The 24,428-nt window shown below is 67.1% G+C and overlaps 2 protein-coding genes across 4 annotated transcripts; one reads left to right on the forward strand and one right to left on the reverse strand.

Annotated features, from left to right (window-relative positions):
- Positions 1-2,804: 2,804 nt before the first annotated feature.
- On the reverse strand, positions 2,805-10,316 carry GRINA (glutamate ionotropic receptor NMDA type subunit associated protein 1). Of its 3 annotated transcripts, none has more exons than XM_063175543.1 (7): positions 10,167-10,316; positions 6,573-6,912; positions 5,545-5,657; positions 5,270-5,470; positions 4,571-4,699; positions 4,164-4,307; positions 2,805-3,634 (listed from the first exon to the last, which is right to left on the reverse strand). In XM_063175543.1, exons 2-7 carry the CDS (start codon positions 6,880-6,882, stop codon positions 3,485-3,487), a joined length of 1,047 nt encoding a protein of 348 aa, XP_063031613.1. In that variant the 5' UTR covers positions 6,883-6,912; positions 10,167-10,316; the 3' UTR covers positions 2,805-3,484. The 3 variants fall into 3 exon arrangements, with proteins under 3 accessions (XP_063031613.1, XP_063031621.1, XP_063031630.1); XM_063175551.1 differs by having other exon boundaries at positions 10,142-10,304; XM_063175560.1 differs by lacking the exon at positions 10,167-10,316 and adding an exon at positions 9,239-9,285.
- On the forward strand, positions 8,715-19,519 carry PARP10 (poly(ADP-ribose) polymerase family member 10). Its single transcript, XM_063158392.1, has 12 exons — positions 8,715-9,354; positions 10,288-10,444; positions 10,817-10,977; positions 11,609-11,842; positions 12,810-13,028; positions 14,757-15,313; positions 16,140-16,352; positions 16,455-16,590; positions 16,721-17,674; positions 17,752-17,885; positions 17,955-18,132; positions 18,944-19,519. The coding sequence occupies exons 1-12, from the start codon at positions 8,715-8,717 to the stop codon at positions 19,249-19,251; spliced, it is 3,891 nt and encodes a 1,296-aa protein (XP_063014462.1). The 3' UTR covers positions 19,252-19,519.
- Positions 19,520-24,428: the final 4,909 nt, after the last annotated feature.

Genomic DNA, 24,428 nt, shown 5'->3' on the forward strand with positions numbered 1-24,428 from the left:
CAGGGCAGGAGGCAGCCCCGGGGCCAGTGGGACACAGAGCCAGTCAGGACACGGGACACCGGAACACGGGGACAGCCAGGACAGCCCCGGGGACAGCAGGACCCAGGGACAGCCGGGACAGCCCCAGGGACAGCAGGACACAGGGCCAGCCAGGACAGCCCCGGGGCTGTGAGACAGGGGGACAGCAAGGACAGCCCCGGGGACAGCAGGACAAGGGGACAGCCAGAACAGGAGGCAGCCCTGGGGCCTGTGGGACATGGGGACAAGCAGGGCAGCCCCGGGGACAGCAGGACACAGGGACAGCCAGGGCAGCCCTGGGGTTGTGGGACAGGGGGACACGGGGACAGCCAGGGCAGCCCCGGGGCTGTGGGACATGGGGACAGCCAGGGCAAGAGGCACACCCAGGGTTGTGGGACACGGGGACAGCCAGGACAGCCCGGGGGTTGTGGGACATGGGGACACGGGGACAGCCAGAGCAGCCCCGGGGCTGTGGGACATGGGGACAGCCAGGACAGGAGGCACACCCAGGGTTGTGGGACACGGGGACAGCCAGGACAGCCCCGGGGCCGTGGGACACCGGGCCAGCCCCGGGGATCCTGTGTGTGACACTCGCATGGCCTCGGGGGTGGGACAGGGACAGCAGCAGCACGACAGGTGCTGGGGAGGGGCTTCCAGAAATAAACAAACCGCAGGGTGGATCCGGAGGGCAGCAGAGAGGAGAAGCTGCCAGGGCAGCTCTGCTCTGTCAGGGGCGGCCCGGAGCCAGCAAATCAGGCAGGCTCTGCTCTGGAAATCAGGGACAGGGGACAGAGAGGGACAGGGAATGGAGAGGGAGCCCTGGGACAGGGACAGGGGACAGAGAGGGAGCCCTGAGAGAGAGACAGGGGACAGAGAGGGAGCTGGGCAGTCCTGGGAGAGGAACAGGGGACAGAGAGGGAGCCCTGGGAGAGGGATGGGGGACAGAGAGGGACAGGGGACAGAGAGGGAGCCCCGAGAAAGGGACAGGGGACAGAGAGGGACAGGGGACAAAGAGGGAGCCCGGGAGAGGGACAGGGAATGGAGAGGGACAGAAAACAGAGAGGGACAGGGGACAGAGAGGGACCTGGGGACAGAGAGTGACCTGGGCAGTCCTGGGAGAGGAACAGGGGACAGACAGGCAGCCCTGGGAGAGGAAAGGCTTGATCTGGACCCCAGGAACAGAGCAGTGGGATGTGGAGCCCCAGGAACAGACAGGTGGGAGATGGATCTGGGGTGCTGCACCCCACACACTGCTCTGTGAGCTCAGAAATGCCATCAGTCCCCAACGAGCAGCACCTGCGTGCCAAGCTCCTCCCAAGCTTATCAGGAGCACAGTCTGCTCCTAGGAATTCCTGCTGCATGGATAACAAGCTCCTCCTTTAACAAAACGGCCTTGGGAACTTATTTTTCTTGCCTGAACAACAACACAAGTGGAACATTTTCTCTGCGGAACTTCCAGAGATCTCCCGGCCTGAATCGCAGCCGAGATGGAAAACGGCCATGACCAAAGTCCACCCTCTCTCCTGTGACCTGCAAACGCTTCCTGGGAGCCTTGGAGCTCTCCTGCCCCTGGGCTGTGCCTGGCATTCCCTGGGAGAGGCCTCACCTTCGCTGTGCTCCGAGCCTGGGCTGCTCCCCCGGCCCTTGGGGCTCAGCCCTGCAGAGGAGCAGAGGCACCGACCCTTCCCTGAGCCCTTCCCTGAGCCCTTCCCGAGCTCCCGGGGCATTTCTCACAGGTGTAACCCTGTCCCTGTGTCCTTCCCGAGCTCCCGGGGCATTTCTCACAGGTGTAACCCTGTTCCTGCCCCTATGCATCCCCCGTGCCCTTCCCGAGCTCCCAGGGCATTTCTCACACTGTAACCCTGTCCCTGTGCATCCCCTGAGCCCTTCCTGAGCTTCTGGGGCATTTCCCACAGTGTAACCCTGTCCCTGAGCCCTTTCCAAGCTCCCAGGGCATTTCTCACAGGTATAACCCTGTCCCTGTGCATCCCCCGTGCCCTCCTGTGCCCCTGCCTGCTGCCTGCTCCTCAGCTCTCTGTTTGGGGTATGACTTCTGGCATGTTCCCCTGGGATCTTTCACCCTTTAGATCTGGGTGAGTCAGACCAGGGTGATTTTAGCTTTAGATTTTTGTCTCTGTGTGCTTTAACCACTGAGTGAGGTTTGCTCACAAACCTTGTCATGCTTTTGCCTTTATTTCAAACCTCCTTTTGCTGGTGCCACCTTAAAACCCTTAAAAGCTGCTCTTAAAACTCTCAAACAGGAGAGGCCTGGGAGCAGCAGAGGAAGAGCAGGGAATTTTTCCCGAGGGAGAATGTGCAGACAGAAATACTGGCCAGGGCTGGAGCTGCCAAGGAGAGTGCCAGGAGCTGCCAGGATGGACTGGGCATCAAGGAACCACGGAATGGCTGGGTTTGGATGGAAAAGCCTCTGAGCCCAGCGGGTACAGCACTGCTCATGGCACTGCCCAGGCCACCCCAGACCATGTGCCCAAATGCCACATACACACATCTGTTATTCCCCCCAGGGATGGGGACTCCAGCCCTGCCTGGGGCAGCAGTGCCAGGGCTGCACAGCCCCTTCCAGGAAGGAATTTCCCCATTATCCACCCTAAACCTCCCCTCAGCCTCAGGAAACAGGACCCAACCTCACCTGGCTGCCTCCTCCGGTCCTGCTGGGGTTCACCCTGAGCCTTCTTGTCCCCAGGCTGTCCTCAGCCCTGGTGGCACCCGACCCCAGCTGGAACGTGGTGGGGACAGCAGGACACTCTGGGATGGAGCCAGAGCCGTGGGAGATGAACAAGACAATTTATTAACAGCAGGACCAGGATGGGGCCTCGGCCACGCGGGGAGGGCAGGGGGGTCTGGGGGTGCCACAGGAGGGGCTGTGGCACGGGGGTGGGGACAGGCAGGTGGCAATGGGTGGGGCTGGTGACTTGGGGGGTCTCAGAGTGTCTCCACATGAGGACAGTGGCTCAGAGCAGGAGGGTGCCACAGGCTCAGGGGTTCTGGGGACAGACAGGGACAGTGGCTCGAGGGGTTCTGGTGGTACACCCACGTGGGAACGGTGCCTCGGGGATGGCTGGAGGTGCCACAGGAATGTGGCACGGGGGGCCTGGGGTGGGGACAGGCAGGGACAGTGGCCCGGGGGGATCTGCAGTGCTGCTGGCACTGCCCCTGCCTGCGCAGCTGGAGTGGTGACAGGGAGGGGACAGGACAGGACAGAGGGGGGTCCAAAGTGCTTCCAGTCCGCGTTCAACGCAACGGGGTGGGGTAGGGGAGGAAAATCGTATTCACAGCAGGGAGGAGCAGGGGGCCGGGGGGGCCGTGGCAGCCCCGCACCAGCGAGCCCCCGCGGGGCAGGAACCGCCGGGGAACGCGATGAGAACGGCGACAAAACCGGCTACGGGGAGGGGATCCCGACCGGGGCGGGGCCGCGGCGAGCGGCGGGGCTGGGCGGGGGCGGCGGCTACTCCTTGGCCCGGCCGATGATGGCGAGGATGTAGAGGAAGATGTTGATGATGTCCGTGTAGAGGTTGAGCGCGGCGAAGATGTACTCCTCGGGGCTCAGCGCCAGCTGCTTGTTGCCCAGGATCAGCTGCGTGTCCACCGCCAGGAACTGCGGGATGGGGCACAACAGGTCCCATAAATCCCCCAGGCCCAAACCAGCCAGGCACAGCCTGCACCCTCCACCCCAAGCACACCCTATGTGTCCACCACCAGGAGCTGCAGGACGGGGCAGTGTCAGGGGCGGGAGGAACCAGCAGGTCCCATAAATCCCCCAATCTCAAACTAGCCAAGCACCCCAAGCACACCCTGCACCCTCCACCCTGCTTGTCCACCACCAGGAACTGTGGGACAGGGCAGTGTGGAGGAACCAGCAGGTCCCATAAATCCCCCAATCCCAAACCAGCCAGGCACACCCTGCACCATCCACCCCAAGGACACCCTGCGTGTCCACCTCCAGGAACAGCAGGATGGAGCAGTGTCAGGGGTGGGAGGAACCAACGGGTCCCATAAATCCCCCAATCCCAAATCAACCAGGCACCCCAAGCACACCCTGTGTGTCCCCACGGAGCCAGAGCACCCAGGGGTGCTGGTGGCACTGCCCCCCACCAGCAGCTGGGGGTCCCAGCCCCCCGACTCACGCAGGTGAAGAGCAGGGCCCCCAGTGAGGCGTAGACGATGTCCACGATGCGGTTCCGGATGAAGATGCAGAGGATGGAGAAGAGCACGAGCACCACCAGGCAGATGATGAGCACGCCCCGGCATGAGGTGAAGTCGTACTTGGTCTGTGGGGAGGGGGATTGGGGGAGGTCAGAGCCTGGGGTAGAGCCCCCAGAGCCCGCAGGGAGCTCAGAGGGAGGGGTCAGCACCCCGCTCAGATCCCACAGACCCAGCAGGGAGCTGGGGAGGGCTGTACCCCCCATCTGGGGTCCAAAGGCCCATGAGAGGAGATCCCACAGCCCCCCAGGAGCCCAGAGGGAGTCACTGGGGTGTTTCCCCCCTAGTTTGGAGCCCCCCAGGCAGGAGCAGGGGCAGCCCTGGCGCTGACCTGCAGGGAGAAGATGACCACGGTGAAGCAGACGACGACGGTGATGCCGACAGCCATGATGACAGCCTCGGTGTCGTAGAAGCTGGCGATCATCCCCACCATGTAGGACAGGCTGACAGTCAGGATGGACTGGCAAGGCAAAGGGGGAACCCATCAGGCCTGTGTGCCCAGCCTGGCACCCACAAACATGCCATGTACCCCCTGGGTCAGCATCCCCCAACCTTCTGTGTGCCCCTGGCTTGGAATCCCCAAATCTGCCCCAACACTTCCATGGAGCAGCACCCCAAATCTGCCCCCTCAGCCTGGCATCTCTAAACCTGCTGTGTGCTCCTGGCTCAGCACCCCCAAACCCACCCCATCGTGGCACCCCCAAACCTTCCATGTGCCCCCAACCCAGCATCCTTAAACCCTCTGTGTGCTCCTGGCTCAGAAACACCAATGCCCCACTATGGCACCCCCAAACCTTCCCCGTGCCCCAATCCCAGCACCCTTAAACCCTCTGCGTGCCCCTGGCTCAGCATCCCCAAACCCACTATGGCACCCCCAAACCCTCCATGCGCCCCCAGCCCAGCACCCTTAACCCCTGCCATGCCGTGTCCCTGGCCCAGGATGCCCCAACTCCCCAGCCCTTGCCATGCCATGCCCCTGGCCCAGGATGCCCCCACTCCCCACGCCCATCCAGCCGTGCCCCCAGCCCACCAGGGACACGAGGTTCCAGGGGTGCTTGCGGCGGAAGTCGCCGCAGCAGCTGAGGACGATGAGGGAGATGAAGAACACGGCGTAGGACACGTAGTACGTCCACACGTTGCGCTGCACGAAGCCCCGCACGCCTTTGACGAAGGTGAAGACGGTCACGAAGGCGAAGGTGACGGTCAGCTGCAGCGTGAGCACCAGGAACACCTGGGGACGGGGGGCAGGGTCACAGGGGGGTCCCCCAATGCCCCGCACCCCGCCCCGAGCCCCCCGTGTCCCACCTTGCGGATGAAGGCCTGCCGGATGCTCTTGTCGTCCCAGTGCGCCGACGGGAAGTCCTGGTTGTCATAGTAGGAGGGGGGCCCGTCCTCGTGGTAGGTGCTGTGCAGGGGGGCTGTGGGGAGGGGGCACACTGCTTGGGAGGGTCCCAGGAGCCACGGGGAGTGTCCCCCAAAGCCAGGTGTCACAGCTGGCATGGCTTGGGGCAGTGTCCCCCCTCACGGGGTCACAGCCAGTGCCATTCCCGGTGGGCATGGTCCCACAGGATGTGTGGGACAGCAGCCAGGAGCCATGGGGAGTGCTCCCCCAAAGCCAGGTGTCACAGCTGGCATGGCTCAGGGCAGTGTCACCCCTCCCAGGGTCACAGCCAATGCTGTCCCCAGTGGGCACAGTTCCCCAGGATCTGTTGGGAAGGAGCCACAGGGAGTGGAGCTCTGTGTCCCCCAAAGCCAGCTGTCACAGCTGGCACAGCTCTGGGCATGCCAGCACCATCCCTGGTGGGCATGGTCCCCCAGGACATGTGGGACAGCAGCCAGGAGCTACAGGGAGAGCTCCACAAAGCCATGGGTCACAGCTGGCACGGCTCTGGACAGCGTCCCTCCCTCCAGGGTCCATCCCCAGTGGGCACAGTCCCCCAGCTGCCCCCCAGGATCTGTGGGACAGCAGCCAGGAGCCACAGAGGGGTCCCTGCTGCCCCACTTGAGCCCCCTGAGCTGCCAGACCCCCCCACTGTCTGCGCTGCTCCCCCTCCAAGAGAGCCCCCCAGGGATTCCCTCAGTGCCCAAACCCAGGGGCTGCCCTGCACACCTGAACCCCCAGCCTCAGGCAGGAGCCCAGGTGTGTCACACACACAGCCCCATGTGACACCCAGGTGTGCCACACACCCCCATGTAACAACCCAGGGGCTGCCCCACACACCTGAACCCCCAGCCTCAGACAGGAGCCCAGGTGTGTCACACACCCCTGTGTGACAGCCAGGAGGTCCCCCAGCCCATTTGCAGCCCCCCACCCCCCTTTTCCCGGTACTTACAGTCCTGGTCTCCGGGGACCATGGGCTGGGGCTGGGCATAGGGTGGCTGCCCATAGGGGCCCTGGGGGTAAGGCCCGGGCGGGGGGTACGGCCCGGGGGGGTACGGCCCGGCGGGGGGGTACGGCCCCGGCGGCGGGTACGGCCCCGGCCCCGGCGTGAAGCCCGGCTGCGGGTAGGGCGTGGGGCCAAACTGGGGCTGGGGGTACGGGGCCACGGGGTACGGGGGCTGCGGGTACGCTGGGGGGACCGCGGGCGGCTGCTGGCCCCCGAAACCGTCGTTCGTCACCAGGAAACTCTTCTCGTGGGACATGGTGGCGCGCAGGCTGCGGCCGCCTTGGTGCTGCGGGGGGAGACAGGGGGTTAGAGATGGTGGCATCGTCCCCCATGGCTGTCACCCACCTCCTCATCACCCCTCACAGCTTTCATCCCCCTCATCTTCATTCCCCCCCAGTACAGCCATCAGCCCCTCATGGCTGTCCCCCCACAGCCATCACTCTGTCCTCAGTAGCCACACATGGCTTCCTTCCTCATCACCCCTCCATGGCCATCATCGGCCCCCCCATGGCCATCAAACCCCCCATGGCCATCACCCTCCCACTGCTGTCACCCCGTTCCTCATCACCCCCATGGCCATCAGCCCCCCAAGGCCATCAAACCCCACATGGCCATCACCCCTCCATGGCCATCATCAGCCTGCCATGGCCATCACCCTCCACCCTGGGGGTCCCATCTGGGAGATGCCCTGGGATGAGGGTCTCTACTCAGGGACACCCAGGATGGGGGTCTCTCACTCGTGGAATGCTCCAGGATGGGGGTCCCTCACTCGGGGGATGCCCCGGGATGGGGGTCCCTAGGATGGGGGTCCCCGCACTCGGAGACACCGGGGATGGGGGTCCCTCACTCAGGGACACCTGGGATGGGGTTCCCTTCCTCGGGGGGTGCCTGAGATGGGGGTGCCTTACTCAGGGATGCCCAAGGATGGGGGCCCATCACTTGGAAGATGCCTCAGGATGGGATTCCCGCACTCGGGGGATGCCCAGGATGGGGGTCTCTCACTCAGGAATGTCCCTGGGATGGGGGTCCCGCACTCAAAGATGCCTGGGATGGGGGTCCCTTGCTCGGGGGATGCCCGGGGATGGGGGTCCCACACTGGGGGGATGCCCGGGGATGGGGGTCTCTTACTCAAGGTTGCCCTGGGATGGGGGTCCCTCCCTCAGGGAATGCTCCAGTATTGGGGTGACCACTCAGGGGATGCTGGGGATGGGGGTCCCTCACTCAGGGATGCCCAGAATGGGGGTCCCCGCCATGGGGGGGTCCCATCCCGCTCCCCCCGCCCCCGTGCCCGCACAAGATGGCGGCGGTGAGGCCGTTGCCATGGCAACAGCCCCGGGGCTGGGATCGCTGTGCGGGACCGGGTGCGGGTCGGGGGCCGCGGGGCGGAGAGCGGGGCTGGGATCGCCGTGCGGGCCCGGTTCCGGCCGCGATTACCGGCAGCATTGCGGGGGAGCCCCGGCGCTGCTTCACTGCCCCCTTGGGCCGTCACCGCGAGCGGCGGCGTCCTGCCAGGCCCGTGCCCAGGCCGCGGCCCCACCGCATCGAGCCGGGCGGGCTCCACCGCAGCCCCGGGGCCGCCCCCGCTCCCGGAGCCCGGTTACAAAACCGGGCGGTGCGGGAGGGGCGGCTGCGCCCTAGGCGGGGATCGCGCACTCGGCGGTGCGGTACCGGCACCGGTACCCGTGCGGGCTCGCTGCCGGTGCCGCAGCCTGGCAGGCGGCGGTGCCCAAGCGGTTCCGCCGCTGTTCCGGTGCCGCAGCGACCCCGGCCCGGCCAACGGGCAGCGCCGGCCGGTGGCGCAACCACGGCGGCCGCGTGACGGCCCCGCGCCCCGGGCGGGCGGCGGGACGGGGGGGGCCCGGCCCTGCGGCGCCGCGGGGGCGGCACCGACACCGACACCGGGCGGGGGGCGCATTTCGGGCCTCGGCATTCCTGGGTTGTATGGGGCACGGGAGACTCCCTGAACGGGGTCAGGGGCCGCGGCGCGCACCCCACATGGAGGCACGGGGGGCACCCCGAGCGGGGCCATGGGGTGCGGGCGCTGTGGGCTCGCAGGGTGCGGGGGGTGAACGCACCCGGACTGCGGGGATGCGGGGGGGCCGCATCACGGGGTGCGGGGGTGCCCGCAGCACGGCGTGCGGGGGACGCGGGGGAGCCGGCAGCACGGCGTGCGGGGGGCGCAGGGATGCCCACAGCCCGGCGGGCGGGGTTGCGGGGGTGCAGGTGCTCCCGCATCACGGGTTGCGGGGGTGCCGCCGCCCCCCCCGGTTCTCTCCGAGTCCCGTAAGCCGCTTTGCCCTGACGCTCGGTAAAGCCCCGGCGCGGCCTATTTACGGCAGCAGCGAGCCTAATCCCCGAGCGCTGCCGCGGGGGGAGCGGCCCGGAGACCCCCGCCGTGCCCGCGGCCGCGGGGTCCCGCTCGGCCCCGCTACCCCCGCCCCGCTACCCCCCCCCGCCTCGCACCGAACCCGTGCGCTGCGGACTGCGGCAGCGGGAAGCGGCGGAGGGAACTGCGCTCGGGGGCTCCTCCGGAGCCTCCGAACCCCTCGCTCGCCGCCGGTACCCCTCACCCGAGCCCCGGACCCCCCGATCCCCCCGCGCCCCCCGCTCACCGGCCGGGCCGAGCTGCGCGGGGTCCGCTCGCTGCGCGCCGGGCGGGGCGGGGCCTGCACGGGGCGGGGCTTTGCAGGGGGCGGGGACTGGGCGGGGCCCGGCCCGCTAATGCCGCGTAGGCCACAGGAGCTGATGAGGGGCGGGGCCTATTTGGGGGCGGGGCCAAGGGGGCCGTGCAGCAGAGCGCCCCCTGGTGGCGGAAGGGCGCACTCGGCGCGGGCGGCCCCGGCCCCGCCGCGTCACGCGTGGGGACGGTCACGCGCCCGCTGTGACGCGCAGGGGACGGCCACGTGTCACCCTCTCACCCCTGGGGATGGCCCGTGCGCCCATATCATTCTTGTGTACCTCTTGGGGCTTATTCCATGTCCCCTTATCGCTTCTGGGATCAGTCCCGTGTCCCCTGGTCATGCGTGGGGACGGTCACGCGCCCGCAGTGACGCGCATGGGACAACCACGTGTCCCCCTGTCACCCCTGGGCATGGCCTGTGCACCTACGTCATTCTCATGTAACTGTGGGGCTTTTCTGGTGTCCCCTTGTCACCTCTGGAGTCAGTTCTGTGTCCCCTGGTCACTCGTGGGGCTTATCTCGTGACCCTTCTCATGTCGGGGGTCAGTTCTGTGTCCCCTGGTCACTCCTGGGGCTGGTCACAAGTCCCCCGGTAATGCACAAGCGACAGCCAAGAGTACCCCTGTCACCCCTGGGGATGGCCCATGTGCCTACGTCATTCTCGTGTAACTCTGTGGGGCTTTTTTGGTGTCCCCTTGTCCCCTCTGGGGTCAGTTCTGTGCCCCCTGGTCACTCCTGGGGACGGTCACGCGCCCGCGGTGACACGCGAGGGACAGCCACATGTCCCCCTGTCACCCCTGGGGATGGCCCATGCGCCTACGTCATTCTCGTGTACCTTTGTGGGGCTTTTGCCGTGTTACCTTGTCACCTCTGGGGTCAGTTCCGTGTCCCCGGTCACTCGTGGGGCCGGTCACGCACAAGGCACAGTCACTTGTCACCCGTGGTGCTGCTCCCGTGTCCCGCGTGTGGCCGCTCCCGCAGTCCCCAGTCCCCCTCTGCAGGACGGCCCCGCGTCGCCGCGTCCCGCGTGGGGGCTGTCCCGTGTCCCCACCCCGGTCCCGCCCCCCGCCCTTCCCCTTCCCGTTTTGGTCCCGTTTCGGTTTCTGTTCTCGGCCGGGGCGGAGCCTCGCAGCGTCCGGTGCGTGGGGGGCCCTGCCCCGCGGGGAGTGGGGGGACCCTGCCGGGGGGTGTGGGACCTCCATGGGGCTGGGGGGCCCCGGGCGATCGGGGGGTCCCGATCCGGTGCGGGGTGGGGGGGCTGTGTCGGGGGGTGTGGGACCCCCACGGGGCTGGGGAGGTGCGCGGCGATCGAGGGGTCCCGCCCTGGGGCGGGGGTCCCGGGGCTAAAGGGGGGTCCCGCCCCGGGGACGCGGGGCCGAGGGGACCCTCGGTCCGGGGAGGGGCACGAACGGGGAGTTTGGGGAGGGGGCTTGGGGTCACGGGGCGTCCCAGCGGGCTGGGGAGGGAGGGGGCGTAAAGGACCCCAGCCCCACACGTGTGTGTGGCCCAGGATGGCCGGGGGGGTGCTGGAGGTGCGGGGAGTGCCCCCCGACGCCCCCGAGGAGCTGCTGGTGCTGTACTTCGAGAGCCGGCGGCGCTCGGGCGGGGGGCCCGTGCAGAGCTGCCAGCGCCTCGGGCCCCTCCTCTTCCTCACCTTCGAGGACCCCCAGGGTAAGCGTGGGCAGGGGGGCGTGCCCCGGTTCAGCTGGGAGCTTTGGAGTGGGATTTGGGGGTCCCGGTCCCACAGGGAGCACTGGGGTGGGATTTGGGGGTCACAGTCCCACAGGGAGCACTGGGGTGGGATTTGGAGGTCTCAGTTGCAATGGAAGCACTGGGGTGGGATTTGGGGATCTCGGTCCCACTGGGAGCACTGGGATGGAGTGTGTAACCATCCCAGTCCTACTGGAAGCACTGGGAGGGGATTTGGGGGTTTCAGTCCTCCTGGGATCATTGGGGTGGTATTTGGCGTTCCCAGTCCCACTGGGAGCGCTGGGATAGGGTTCCCAGCCCCACTGGGAGCACTGGGATGGGGTGTGGGGGTTCCCAGTTCCACTGGGAGCACTGGGATAGGGTTCCCAGCCTCACTGGGAGCACTGGGATGGGGTGTGGGGGTTCCCAGCCCCACTGGGATAAGATGTGGGGGTTCCCAGCCCCACTGAGATGGGGTGTGGGGGTTCCCAGTCCCACTGGGATGGGCTGAGGAGTTCCCAGCCCTACTGGGAGCACTGGTGAGCGGTGCTGTGCCCCCGGGGGTCGCAGGGGTGCTGGGTGAGCCCCCAGTGACCCTGCCTTCCCTCCCCAGACGCACAGAACGTGTTGGCCCACGGCAGCCACAGGCTCGGGGGGGCCGAGCTGGGGGTGCGCCCGGCCCCCCCCTGGGACCCCTCCCACCTGCTGCTGCGGGGTCTGGAGCCCGGGACCCCCCCCGAGCACCTGGGGACCCTGCTGGGGGTGTCCCCTGGCACTGTCACCCTGTGCCAGGGCTCGGTGCCCGGCTGGAGCCTGCTGCGGCTGCAGGAGCCCCTGAGCCCCCCAGGTGGGACTGGGGACACTGGGGGGCACCAGGGTGGCATTTTGGGGTGCAGATTCTGCCGAGTGTCCTGGTGCCGGGGGTGGGAGTGTTGGGGGGCTTGAATGCTAATGGGCTGGGGGTTCTGGGGGACACACCAGGGTGGCATTTTGGGGCATGGGTTCTGCTGGGCGCCCTGGTGCCAGGGATGGGAGTATTGGGGGGCAGGGGGCTGATGAGCTGGGGGGTCTGGGGGTGACATCGGGGTGGTGTTTTGGGGTATGGGATCTGCCAGGTGCCCTGGTGCCAGGGGTGGGAGTGTTGAGTGGGCTGATGATCTTGGGGGGACACCAGGGTGGCATTTTGGGGCGCGGGTTCTGCCAGGTGCCCAAACCCTGGGCATGACAGCACCATGGGGGCGGTGGCCCGGCCATGGTGGCGGGGGTGGCACAGCCATGGTGGGGGTGGTGACATGGCCATGGTGGGGGAGGTGGCACAGCCATGGTGGGGGCAGTAGCCCAGCAATGGTGATGGCAGTGGCAGGGCCATATTGGGGGCAGTGGCACAGCCATGGTGGGGGCAGTGACATGGCCATGGTGGGGGCGGTGGCACAGCCATGGGGATGTGGTAGCACGGCCATGGTGGGGGCAGTGGCATAGCCGCGGTGAGGGCACTGGCATGGCCATGGTGGGGGCGGTGGCATGGCCATGGCAGGGACAGTGGCATGGCCACAGTGGAGGCAGTGACATAGCCATGGGGACGCGGTGGCACAGCCATGGTGGGGGCGATGGCATGGCCACGGTGGGGGCGGTGGCACGGCCATGGTGGAGGTGGTGACATGGCCATGGGGACACGGTGGCACGGCCATGGTGGGAGCAGTGGCAGGGCCATGGTGGGGGCACGGTGGCACGGCCATGGAGACACAGTGGCATGGCCATGGTGGGGGCAATGGCACGGCCATGGGGACGCGGTGCCAGCGCTGCCCGTGCCCCAGAGTTGGCATCGGCGGAGCAGCGGGCACGGCGGCGGGGACTGGCATTGCTGCGGGTACCACGGAGCCCCGCGGTGCGGGTGAGGGCATTGGGGACGGCGCCGGGCCGGGACCTGCTCGAGCTCTACTTTGAGAACCGGCGCAGCGACGGCGGCCGCGTCAGCGACGTGCAGGTGCTGCCAGGGGGGCACGGGGCCATCGTCACCTTCCAGGAGCCGGCAGGTGAGGGCATGGTGCCAGGGAGCCAGGACTGATTGCACAGGGACAGGGTGATCATGGGCGCATGGGAATGGGGTGCCAAGGTGCCTTTGGTGCGGGAACAGGGTGGTGAGGTGGGCACACTGGCACACTGCACAGGAACAGGGTGATAATGGGTGCATGGGAATGAGGTGCCAAGGTGGGCACAGTGCCCTCAGTATGGAATGGGGTGGTGAGGTGGGCATGGTGCCCTTGGTGTGGGAACAGGGTAGTGAGGTGGGCATGGTGCCATTTGCCCAGGAACAGGGTGATCATGTGTGCATGAGAATGGGGTGCCAAGGTGGGCACGATGCCCTTGGTGTGGAAAGAGATGGTGAGGTGGGCACAGTGCCCTTGGTGCAGAAATGGGGTGCCAAGGTGGGCATGGTGTTCTTCATGTGGGAACAGAGTGGTGAGGTGGGCACGGTGCCATTTGCACAGGAACTGGGTGATGGTGGGGGCGTGGGAATGGGGTGCCAAGGTGGGCATGGTGCCATTGGTCTAGGAACAGGATGGTGAGGTGGGTACAGTACCCTTGATGTGGAATGGGATGGTGAGGTGGGCACAGTGCTGTTTGCTCAGGAACAGGGTGATCATGGGTGGATGGGAATGGCATGCCAAAGTGGGCATGGTGCCCTCAGTGTGAGATGGGGTGCCAAGGTGGGCACAGTGCTCTCAGTGCTGGAACGGGGTGGTGAGGTGGGTACGATGCCATTTGCCCAGGAACAGGGTGATCATGTGATCATGGGTGTATGGGAATGGGATGCCAAGGTGGGCACATTGCCCTCAGTGTGGAAAGGGGTGGTGAGGTGAGCATGGTGCTCTTGGTATGGAATGGGGTGGTGAGGTGGGCATGGTGCCATTTGCTTAGGGACAGGGTGATCATGGGTGCATGGGAATGGGGTGGTGCCAAGGTGCTCATGGTGCCCTTGGTGCGGGAACAGAGTGCCAAAGTGGGCACGGTGCTCTTGCTGCAGGAACAGCGTGGTGAAGTGGTCGCAGTGCCATTTGCAAAGGAGCAGGGCGATCATGGGTGGATGGGAATGGGATGCCAAGGTGGGCACGGTGCCCTTGGTGTGGAGTGGGGTGCCAAGGAGGGCACGGTGCCATTTGCACAGAAACAGGGTGATCATGGGGGCATGGGAATGGGGTGCTGAGGTGGGCACGGTGCTCTTGGTGAGGGAACAGAGTGGTGAGGTGGGCATGGTGCCATTTGCACAGGAACAGGGTGATCGTGGGAGCATGGGAATGGGGTGCCAAGGTGGGCACGGTGCCCTCAGTGTGGAATGAGGTGGTGAGGTGGGCACAGTGCCATTTGTACAGGAACAGGGTGATCATGGGTGGATGGGAAGGGGGTGCCAAGGTGGGCACAGTGCCATTTGCACAGGAACAGGGTGATCATGGGGACATGGTAAAGGGGTGCCAAGGTGGGCACAGTGCCATTTGCACAGGAACAGGGTGATCATGGGGACATGGTAAAGGGGTGCCAAGGTGGGCACAGTGCCATTTGCACAGGAACAGGGTGATCATGGGGACATGGGAAAGGGGTGCCAAGGTGGGCACAGTGCCATTTGCACAGGAACAGGGTGATCATGGGTGGATGGGAAGGGGGTGCCGAGGTGGGCACGGTGCCATTTGCACAGGAACGGGGTGATCACAGGAGCACAGGGAGCCGCTCTGTGCCACCAGCTGCCCGTCCCTTTGTCCCCACAGCCGCAGAGCGGGTGCTGCAGAGGCCACACCGCCTGCAGGACACGGTGCTGGAGCTCACCCCCCACTTTCCCTTCCTGGAGCTGCTGGAGGAGAACACGGACGTGCCCCCGGACGCTGTCCCTGCTCCGGACAGAGCCTCTCCTCCTGACACGGAGCCCCTGCTGGTCAGGGAGCCCTTGCTGGACACAGATTGCCCGTCGGACTCAGTGCCAACCTCAGACCCTGCTGTGGCACACACGAACCCCACACCGGACACAGCGCCAGCGCCAACAGTGCCAACATCACACCCGGGGCCGGGGCAGCCCCCAGCCACCTTCCCCAGCAGGGACAAGGACACAGAGGGGCTCGGGGCCGTGCCCAGCCAGGCCCAGCCCCCCAGGCCCATGTCGGTGGTGGTGCCAGAGCCGGTGTCAGCAGTGTCGGTGCAGGACGAGGCGCTGGTGCCAGCGGAGCCGGGAGCCGTGCGCTACCTGCAGCAGCACTACCAGGACGTGCTCAGCAGCGTCCCCGAAGTGTCCCTGCTGCCACTGGAGGGGGGGGACATCTCTGGCTTCCGGGTGAGCTGCAGGCAGGAACAGGAGAAGTTGTGGAATTCACAGAATGACTAGGTTGGAAGAGGCCTTAAAGAGCATCGAGTGCAGGGGTGTGGGCAGGTACAGGCAGGTGAAGGCAGGTACAGGCAAGTGCAGACAGGTGTGGGCAGGTACAAGCAGGTGAAGGCAGGTACAGGTGCAGGGAGATGTGGCCAGGTGCAGACAGCAGTACAGGGAGGTGCAGGTAGGTGTGGGCAGGTACAGGTAGGTGTGGGCAGGTACAGGCAAGTGCAGACAGGTGTGGGCAGGTACAGGCAGGTGCAGACATGTGTGGGCAGGTACAGGCAGGTGTGGGCAGGTGCAGGCAGGTGCGTGAGCAGGTGCAAGCAGGTGCAGGCAGCAGTGCAGGGAGGTGTGGGCAGGTGCAGGCAGGTGTGGGCAGATGCAGGCCACAGAGCAGGGAGGTACAGGTAGGTGCAGGCAGGTACAGGTGCAGACAGGGGTGTGGGCAGGTGCCGGCAGCAGTTCAAGGAGGTGCAGGCAGGTACAGACAGGTGCAGGCAGGTGTGGGCAGTGCAGGCAGGTGCAGACCAGTGTGGGCAGGTGCAGGCAGCAGAGCAGGGAGGTACAGGTAGGTACAGGAATGTATAGACAGGTGCAGGCAGGTGTGGGCAGGTGCAGGCAGGTGTGGGCAGGGGTCTCTGCTGCCCTCCCACCTCCTCATGCTCACAACACATCCTTGTGCCAGGGGCTGCCAGCCCCGTGGTGCTGCCCACGCTGCCTGCAGGTGAGTGGGGAGCTGGGCAGGCGCTGGTGCCCAGGTGCTGACCCTTTGCCCCTCTGCTGACAGGTGAGCGGGGAGCTTGGCCGGTGCCAGGCCATGGTGGATTTCCTGCAGAGCCTGCTGGACTCTGTGGTCTCGCACCCCACAACCCTGAGCTTCCCCGGCGTTGCCCGCTTCCTGCGGGACCCGGCTGGGCAGAGCCTGCTGCAGCAGCTGGAGAGCCGCTTCCAATGCGTCATCCAGCTGGACGGTGAACCCTGGAGCCCTCCAGATCCCCAGGTGCAGCCTCGTGGGGAGGGAGGGGTCTGGCAAGTGGGTGCCGTTGTGCTGGTCCCTGCTGTGCCACAGCAGCGTTGGTGATGCCACCCTTGATCCCCACAGCTGCAGCTGGAGGAGCTGCTGCCCCCAAGCAGGGAGCCCCGGCCACGCTCCTGGCACCAGGACCTGCCTGAGGGCCACAATGCCGGTGCTGATGGCGATGGTGATGGGGGTGACCACGGCTTCCATTCCAGCGCAGGTGAGGGGCGAGGGTGACACTTTGGTGCCCGCTCTGTGGGTGCTGCGGTGGGATGAGGAGGCCACAGGTGCTGGTCCTCCCCAGGACATGGTGGTGGGGCCTCATGGCTGACACCCCGCTGCTCCCACAGAGGAGATCAAGGAGTTGCTGGCAGCACTGCGCCCGAGCGACACCGACGGCCGTGGCAGCCCCGACCCATGGCCTGACACCCTCCCTGGTGACGAGTGGGACCCCAACGCCGCGTTCATCTGTGCGGCCGGTGGTGATGGTGCCAAGGAGCTGCTGTCGGACACCGGCGTGGAGGAGGAGGAGGAAGAGGAGGTGCAGATGGCCCTGGCCATCCAGTTCTCCATGGACCACGCGAGGCACGAGCAGGAGGAGCTGGCGCGCGCCACCGCTCTGTCCCTGAGCTCCTACAGCCGTGAGCAGGAGCAGGAGCAGGCCCAGGAGGATGCCAGCCTGCTGGCCGCGCGGGAGGCCTCGCTGGAGGAGGCGCTGCTGGCGGCGGACACGGCACGGGTGACGCTGTTCTGCTCCTCCGAGCAGGACGCCTCGGCGGCAGCACGGGAGCTGGAGCGGGCGCTGGCGGGGCGGCTGCGGGCACAGGACGTGGCGAGCGAGCGGCTGCGGGCGCTGCCAGCTGCTGGGCGCTGCGCGCTGGCGCTGCTGCGGTGCCGGCACACCGTGCAGCTCAGTCTGCGCGGTGACACCGCCACGCTGCACGGCTTCGCCGAGTACACGGCCCTGGCTGCCCAAGAGCTCGCCTTGCTGCTCCACCGTCTGCCACTGCCGGGGCATGGTGCCACCGCTGACCCCACTGCCACCGCTGATCCCACTGCCACCGCTGCCACCGCGCACTGGGTGCGCTGGGACCCCTCTGGCACCGCTGTGCCCTATGCCCCCGAGGCAGCAGCGCTGCTGGAGCAGGCCTGGTCGCACCAGGAGCGCCGGCTGGATCTGGTGCTGGATGGGCGGCCCTTCACCGTGGATTTGGAGCGCATGGAGGAGTTTGACATCGGCAGCGCCCGCGCCGTGCCTGTCTGCCGCAGCCAGCCCCCGCTGGACAGCGCCTTCTTCCTGCTCGGTGCGTGTGGGTGCCATGGGGCCAGCCGTGCCTCTTGCTGTGCCCACACTCACCAGGGCTTTATCCGTGTATGGCAGGGCCAGAGGTGGCTGGGCTGGAGGAGGAGGTGCGGCTGATGGTGCTGGCTGAGGACTCAGAGGAGTTCGCCGACACGGTGCGCCACTTCTGCAGCACTCTGGAGGAGCTGCACAGCCAGATCAGCATCGTGCAGGTGGGGCTGGGCGCAGGGGACCCCCAGGGTGTCCCCGTGGCGCAGCAGTGACACGGCGGTGCCCAACAGGTGCAGAAGCTGATCCATCCAGTGCTGTACAAGCAGTACCAGCTGAAGAAGGGCAGCGTGAAGCGCACCTGTGCCGCCGGCACCGTTGTGGAGCGCGTCCTCTTCCACGGCACCACCAAGGCCTCCAGCTGCGAGATCTGCCTGCACGGCTTCAACCGCAGCTTCTGTGGGAAGAATGGTGAGTGCCAGGCACATGGGGGGTGACCAGGGGTGCCCTTGGTGCAGGAACAGGGCACCAAGGAGGGGCATGGTGCCAGCAGCATGGAAATAGGGCACCAAGGCGGGGCACGGTGCAATCAGCATGGAACAGGGCACCAAGGGGGGGCACGGTGTCATTGGCATGGGAACAGGGCACCAAGGGGGGGTCATGGTGCCATCAGCATGGGAACAGGGCACTAAGGGGGGACATGGTGTCATTGGCATGGGAACAGGGCACCAAGGGGGGCACGGTGTCATATTGGCATGGGTACAGGGTGTCCATGTGGGCATGATGCTGACAGCACCGTGAGAAGAGGGCACCGGGTGCCATTGGCATGGGAGTGGGGTGCCAAGGTGGGCACGGTGCCATTGGTGTAGGAACAGGGTGGAGAGGTGGGCACAGTGCCATTTGCACAAGAACAGGGTGATAATGGGTGCATGGGAAGGGGGTGGTGGCCAAGGTGGTGGTGCCAAGGTGGGCATGGTGCCATTTGCACAGGAGCAGGGTGCTCATGGGTACATGGGAGTGGGGTGCCAAGGTGGGTATGGCACCCTCGGTGTGGAATGGGTGGTGAGGTGGGCACAGTGCCCTTGGTGTGGAATGGGGTGGTGGGGTGAGCACAGTGCCATTTGCACAGGAACAGGGTGATCACAGGTGCATGGGAAGGGGTTTCCAAGGTGGGCACAGTGCCCTCAGTGTGGAATAGGGTGCCAATGTGGCCCCAGGGTGCCGATGTGCTCCCGGTACCACCGGCACACCCCCCGTGCCCCAGCTGATGCCCGTCCTGCAGCCACGCTCTACGGCCGCGGCGTTTACTTCGCGGTGCGTGCGGCGATCTCGGCGCGGGACCGCTACTCCCCGCCCAGCGCCGACGGCACCAAGTTCATCTTCATGGCCAAGGTGCTGACCGGGGAGTTCACGGCCGGGCGGCGGGAGCTGCGGGCACCCCCTCCGCGCGAGGGCTCCGGGGCGCCCCAGCGCTACCACAGCGTGGTGGATGACCCGCGGCAGCCCGACATCTTCGTCATCTTCAACGACACCCAGGCCTACCCGCAGTACCTCATCACCTGCTGCAGCCGCCACGGGGGCCCCCTCTGAGCCCCCCGGCGGGGGCTCTGCTGCAACGACCCTCTCGGCGTCCCCTGGCACTGGTGCCAAAGTGGGGGTTACGGTGTCTGGGGGCTCAAGGTGTGCAGGGATGTTCCTGCCCTGTCCAGGAGCTCACAGTGGGGGGATCCTCACTTGGGGACACTCCTGGGCACCCTCGTGCCAGGGCAGCAGGTGGGCAGGAGGACTTTGGGTCACCTGTGTGACACCAGTGAAATTTAGAATAAAACTGAAAATAAAATTTGGAATTTTTAATCAATTGGAGTCTTTTGCATGGCTGGGATTGAGGGGGGACTGGGAGAGAGGAGGGGAAGTTCCAGACCCAACTGGGAGCATTGGAATAGGGGGAATGTCTCAGTCCCAACTGGGAGCACTGGCATTGGGGTGGATGGGGTCCCAGACCCAGCTGGGAGCACTGGCATTGGGGTGGATGGGGTCCCAGACCCAACTGGGAGCGCTGGCATTGGGGTGGATGGCGTCCCAGACCCAACTGGGAGCACTGGGAGTGGGGTCAGGCAGGAGCCTGGCTGTGTGTGGGTGCTGTGTCCCCCAGTGAGGTGGCTGTGTGGGGTGGTGGCTCTGGGCCACCCCAGGGCTGGACCTGGCCACTCCTGCACCTCTGCCTGTTCCCTGCACCCTTCTTGCTCCTCACCTGCTCCCTGCCTGCACCTACCTGTATCCTGCTTCCCCACCTGCACCTCTGCCTGTTCCCTGCACCCTGCCTGCTCCTCACCTGCTCCCTGCTTCCTCCCTCCTCCCTGCCTCTTTCCTACCTGCTCCCTGCTCCCCACCTGCACCTCTGCCTGTTCCCTGCACCCTTCCTGTTCCCCACCTGCCCCCTGCCTCCTCCCTACCTGCATCCTAATCCTCACCTGCTCCCTGCCTGCACCCTACCTGTATCCTGCTCCCTTCCTGCTCCTCACCTGCTCCCTGCCTGCTCCCCACACCTGCATCCTGCTCCCTGCCTGCTCCCTGCTTCCTCCCTCCTCCCTGCCTCTTTCCTACCTGCTCCCTGCTCCTCACCTGCACCTCTGCCTGTTCCCTGCACCCTTCCTGCTTCCCACATGCACCCTGCCCCCTCCCTACTTGCTCCCCACCTTCCTTACCTCCTCTCTACCTGCATCGTGCTCCCTGCTTCCTCCCTGCTCCCCACCTGCTTCCTCCCTGCACCCTACCTGCATCCATCCTGCTCCTCACCTGCTCTCTCCCTGCTCCCTGCCTGTTCCTCTGTCCACCTGCACCCCAAGCTGTGCTGGGGGGACCCCGGTGCCCACCCTGTGGGTTTGGTCAGAGCCCCCGCCGTGGGCAGTGCTGCCAGCACTGCTGCCCACCGGGTAAGACCCTCCAGCAGGCAGCGGCAGGGTGAGGCGGGGGTGCCCAGTGTGCCCTGTTGCCCGCTGAGATGCCCCAGGTGGGTGAGGGCAGGGTTGGGGGTCTTGGTGACCCCCGCGCCCCTTTGGGGACCCCACACGGGCTGGGCACAAGGGTGACACCAGCGGCACAAGGGAGTGGGCACAAGAGTGACACCAGCGGCACAAGGGAGTGGGCACAAGGGTGACACCAGCGGCCCCGGGCCCGCGGGCACAGGCGGCTCCCGGGCAGGGTGCGGTGGCACCGCGCCGGCGTGTGCCAGCCCCGCTGACGTGTGCCAGCGCTGGGATCCCGGCGGGCACCGTGCCAGCCGTGCCAGCCCCGCGCACGTGGCGCCAGCCCCGCTCCCCGCGGAGCGCTGGCGGATGGAGGTGAGAGCCCGGAGGGTCGGGGGTGCGGGAGGGGTCCTGGCCGCACGCCCACCCCCTCTGCAGAGTCCGGTGCCCCGCGCCCCGCGGGTGCCCCGGGCGGGGAGTGCCCGGCGCTGCCGGTGCCAAGCGTGCCGGACCTTTGTCCCCTGACGCCGAGGGGCCCGCGGGGCCCAGCGCGGCTGAAAAGGGCCCTTTGTCCGGCTCTGGCCGGGGGATTCGCTCCCTGCGCCCGTGCCGGCACCGCCACATGACCGCGGAAGGAGCGGCTGCGCCAGCACCGGATCCGGACGGACGGAGCGAGCGGCAGCCCCGGTACGGCCGCAGCGGGAGCGGGCGGGGGTCTGAGCCTTGTCCCCCTCACGGCAGGTACCACGGAGGGGACAGAGGGACCGGGACAGGATCCCGACCTCGGCGCTGCCCCGGTGCCGGATCCCGGGGGTCCTCACGCCTCCCCGCTCCGGGGGCTCGGGGGTCTCTGAGCCCCGTGGGGTGGGTGCGGTGGTGCTGGGGCTGTCTGGGTCAGTTCGGCAGGCGATGGCCCCGATGGGGCTGGGGGTCGGGGGGCTGTGCACGCCAGCAACTGGATGTGGCAGGGGGCACCGGGGGGTCTCTGTAGCTCCCGAGGCCCCCCTAGTGCATATGTGTGTGTGTTTGTGCACAGGTGTGTTCTCTGTGCACACTGCGGTGCTTGAACCTGGGCGTGACTGCCGGGGCTGGACACACCCGTGTCCACCCGTGTCCACCACACCCAGGTGTGCTCACGCACTGGGGGGCTGCACACACGCCTGCCCTCCGCTCCAGCTCCTTTTCCCGGTAGCGGCTCCGGTTCCTGGCACCAGCTCCCGGTATCAGCTCCTGCTCCTGGTTCCAGCTCCAGCCCCTGGTTCCAGCTCCTTTTTCTGGTTCCAGCGCCTTTTTCTGGTACCAGCTCCTGCTCCTGGTTCCAGCTCCAGCTCTCGGCACCAGCTCCGGGACCTGGCAACAGCTCTGGCTCCCAGCACCAGCTCTGGATCAAGGCGCCGGTTCCCAGCCCCGGTTCCCAGCGCTGATCCCCGTCCCTAATCCCATCTCCCCACAGAGGATCCGCAGCTCCCCAGCCTCCCCAGCCATCCTGCTGCAGCGCTGGAGGCTGGAGCCGTGCTCTGTTCTGCGGCCAGAAGAGAGGCTGCTGGCCGGCAGGGTGTGAGCACCGTGCCAGGGCCGTGCCAGGGCCGTGCCAAGGCTCCCATCTCAGCCCTCCGGCACCGCGCTCCCCTGGGCTCTGAATGCGGCAGCCGGCCGCCGTCAGACGTGCCGCTGATGGGCCAGCGCTGTGCCGGGGATGCGGCCGCGTTGTGCCGGTTCTGGGCCGGTTCTGGGCAGGTGCTGGGCCGGTGTTGAGCCGGTGCTGGGCCGGTTCTGGGCCGGTTCTGGGCCGGTGTTGAGCCAGTTCTGGGCCGGTGCTGGGCCGGTGTTGAGCCGGTTCTGGGCCGGTGCTGGGCAGGTGCTGGGCCGGTTCTGGGCCGGTTCTGGGCCGGTGCTGGGCAGGTGCTGGGCCCACAGTTGAGCGCCCAGCAGGGCGGGCGGTGCCGAGCGGCTGCGGGACTTCCCTGCGGGAGCGCGGGGCGGGACCGGCTCGGCCGGGAGCGCTGGGCGGGGTTCGCCCTCTCCACACTGGTTGCAGCGGTGAGGGTTAACCCTCTCCGCATTCGGTGTGCTGGTCACAGCCACCCTCTCCGGACTGGGTGTACTGGGTGTACTGGTCAGTTAACCCCTGCCTGCCCGGGGAACTGGGAGCGCTGGTCGGGGTTAACCCGCTCCATACTGGATGTACTGGGGAGAGTTAATCCTCTGCGGATTGGGTGTGCAGGGGAGGGTTAACCTGTTCCGTACGGAGTGTACTGGGAGCGCTGGTCACAGTTAACCCGTGCTGTGCTGGCCGTACTGGGAGCGCTGGTCACAGTTAACCCGTGCTGTGCTGGCCGTACTGGGAGCGCTGGTCACAGTTAACCCGTGCCATGCTGGCTGTACTGGGTGCGCTGGTCACAGTTAACCCGTGCTGTGCTGGCTATACTGGGAGCACTGGTCACAGTTAACCCCTTCCGTGCTGGCTGTACTGGGAACGCTGGTCAGGGTTCGCCCGTGCCATGCTGGCTGTACTGGGAGCGCTGGTCACAGTTAACCCGTGCTGTGCTGGCTATACTGGGAGCACTGGTCACAGTTAACCCGTGCCGTGCTGGCTGTACTGGGAACGCTGGTCAGGGTTAGCCCCCAGCTCTGGCTGTACTGGGAGCACTGGTCAGGGTTATCTCCAGGTTCTGGCTGTACTGGGAGCACTGGTCATGGGTGGTCCTTGGTTCTGGCTGTACTGGGAGCACTGGCCGGTGCTGTCCCCTGGTTTTGGCTGTACTGGGAGCACTGGCCGGGGTTGGCCCCCCATTCTGGCTGTACTGGGAGCACTGGTCGGCGTTAATCCTTCCCGCGCCGGGTGCCGGGGGTGCCTCCCCCGCGGGGTGCGCGGCTGTGGAGGGTGGGGCGCTGCGATAAGGCGCCCCCCGCTGCCCGCCCCCCGCCCCGCCCCTGCCGCGAAGCCGGAGCCGGAGCCGGTGCCGGTGCGGGCGGAGCCCCCGGGGCCATTTTCCCCCGGAGCCCCCGCGCTACCGGTGCCGGTGCTCCCCGCCGGTGCCGCATCCCCTCCGGAGCCCTCCCGGTGCCGGCGCCGTTTCCCCCCCCCCCCGGTCATGCCCCCCCGGCGCGTCTTGGCGGAGATCGTGGCGCTCGGTGAGTGCCCGGGCGTGGGACCCCCTCGCCCACTCCCCCGTGGGGCCGGGAGCGGCGGGGGTGAGGGGGGATTGCGGGATGCTACGGGGCTGCCGCAGGGCTGGAGGGGAGGGGAAATGCGGCGTGGAGGGTGGTGCGGGAGGGCTGTGCTGGGGGCTCGAGGGGTGTTTGGGTGCTCAGACCCGAGTCTGGGGGCGCGGGGGTCCCTGTGATCCCCCTGCGGTGCGGGGAGGCGGCGCCAGGCCTGGGGTGGAGGGGCTGTTCGGGGGACGTGGGCGATGGAGCCGCTGACTCAGGCTTGGCACCGCGCTGTGCCCCACGCCCGCCCCCGCCTGCTCCCCCTCACTTTGCCCCCTACGCCCGCCCCCCAGCTCTTCCCCACGCCCACCCCACTGCCGGGGGTGCCGGTGATGCCCGATGGGTCTGGGGGTGCCGGTGATGCCGGTGGGTCTGGGCGCGCCGGTGATGCCCGTGAGTCTGGGGGTGCCGGTGATGCCCGTGAGTCTGGGGGTGCCGGTGATGTCGGTGGGTCTGGGGGTGCCGCTGATGCCCGTGGATCTGGGGGTGCCGCTGATGCCCGATGGGTCTGGGGGTTCCGGTGATACCCGTGGGTCTGGGGGGTGCCCGTGATGCCCCATGGGTCTGGGGGTGCCGGTGTGCCGAGGG

Source organism: Melospiza melodia, chromosome 1 (genome assembly GCF_035770615.1).
Source record: "Melospiza melodia melodia isolate bMelMel2 chromosome 1, bMelMel2.pri, whole genome shotgun sequence".
NCBI lineage: Eukaryota > Metazoa > Chordata > Aves > Passeriformes > Passerellidae > Melospiza > Melospiza melodia.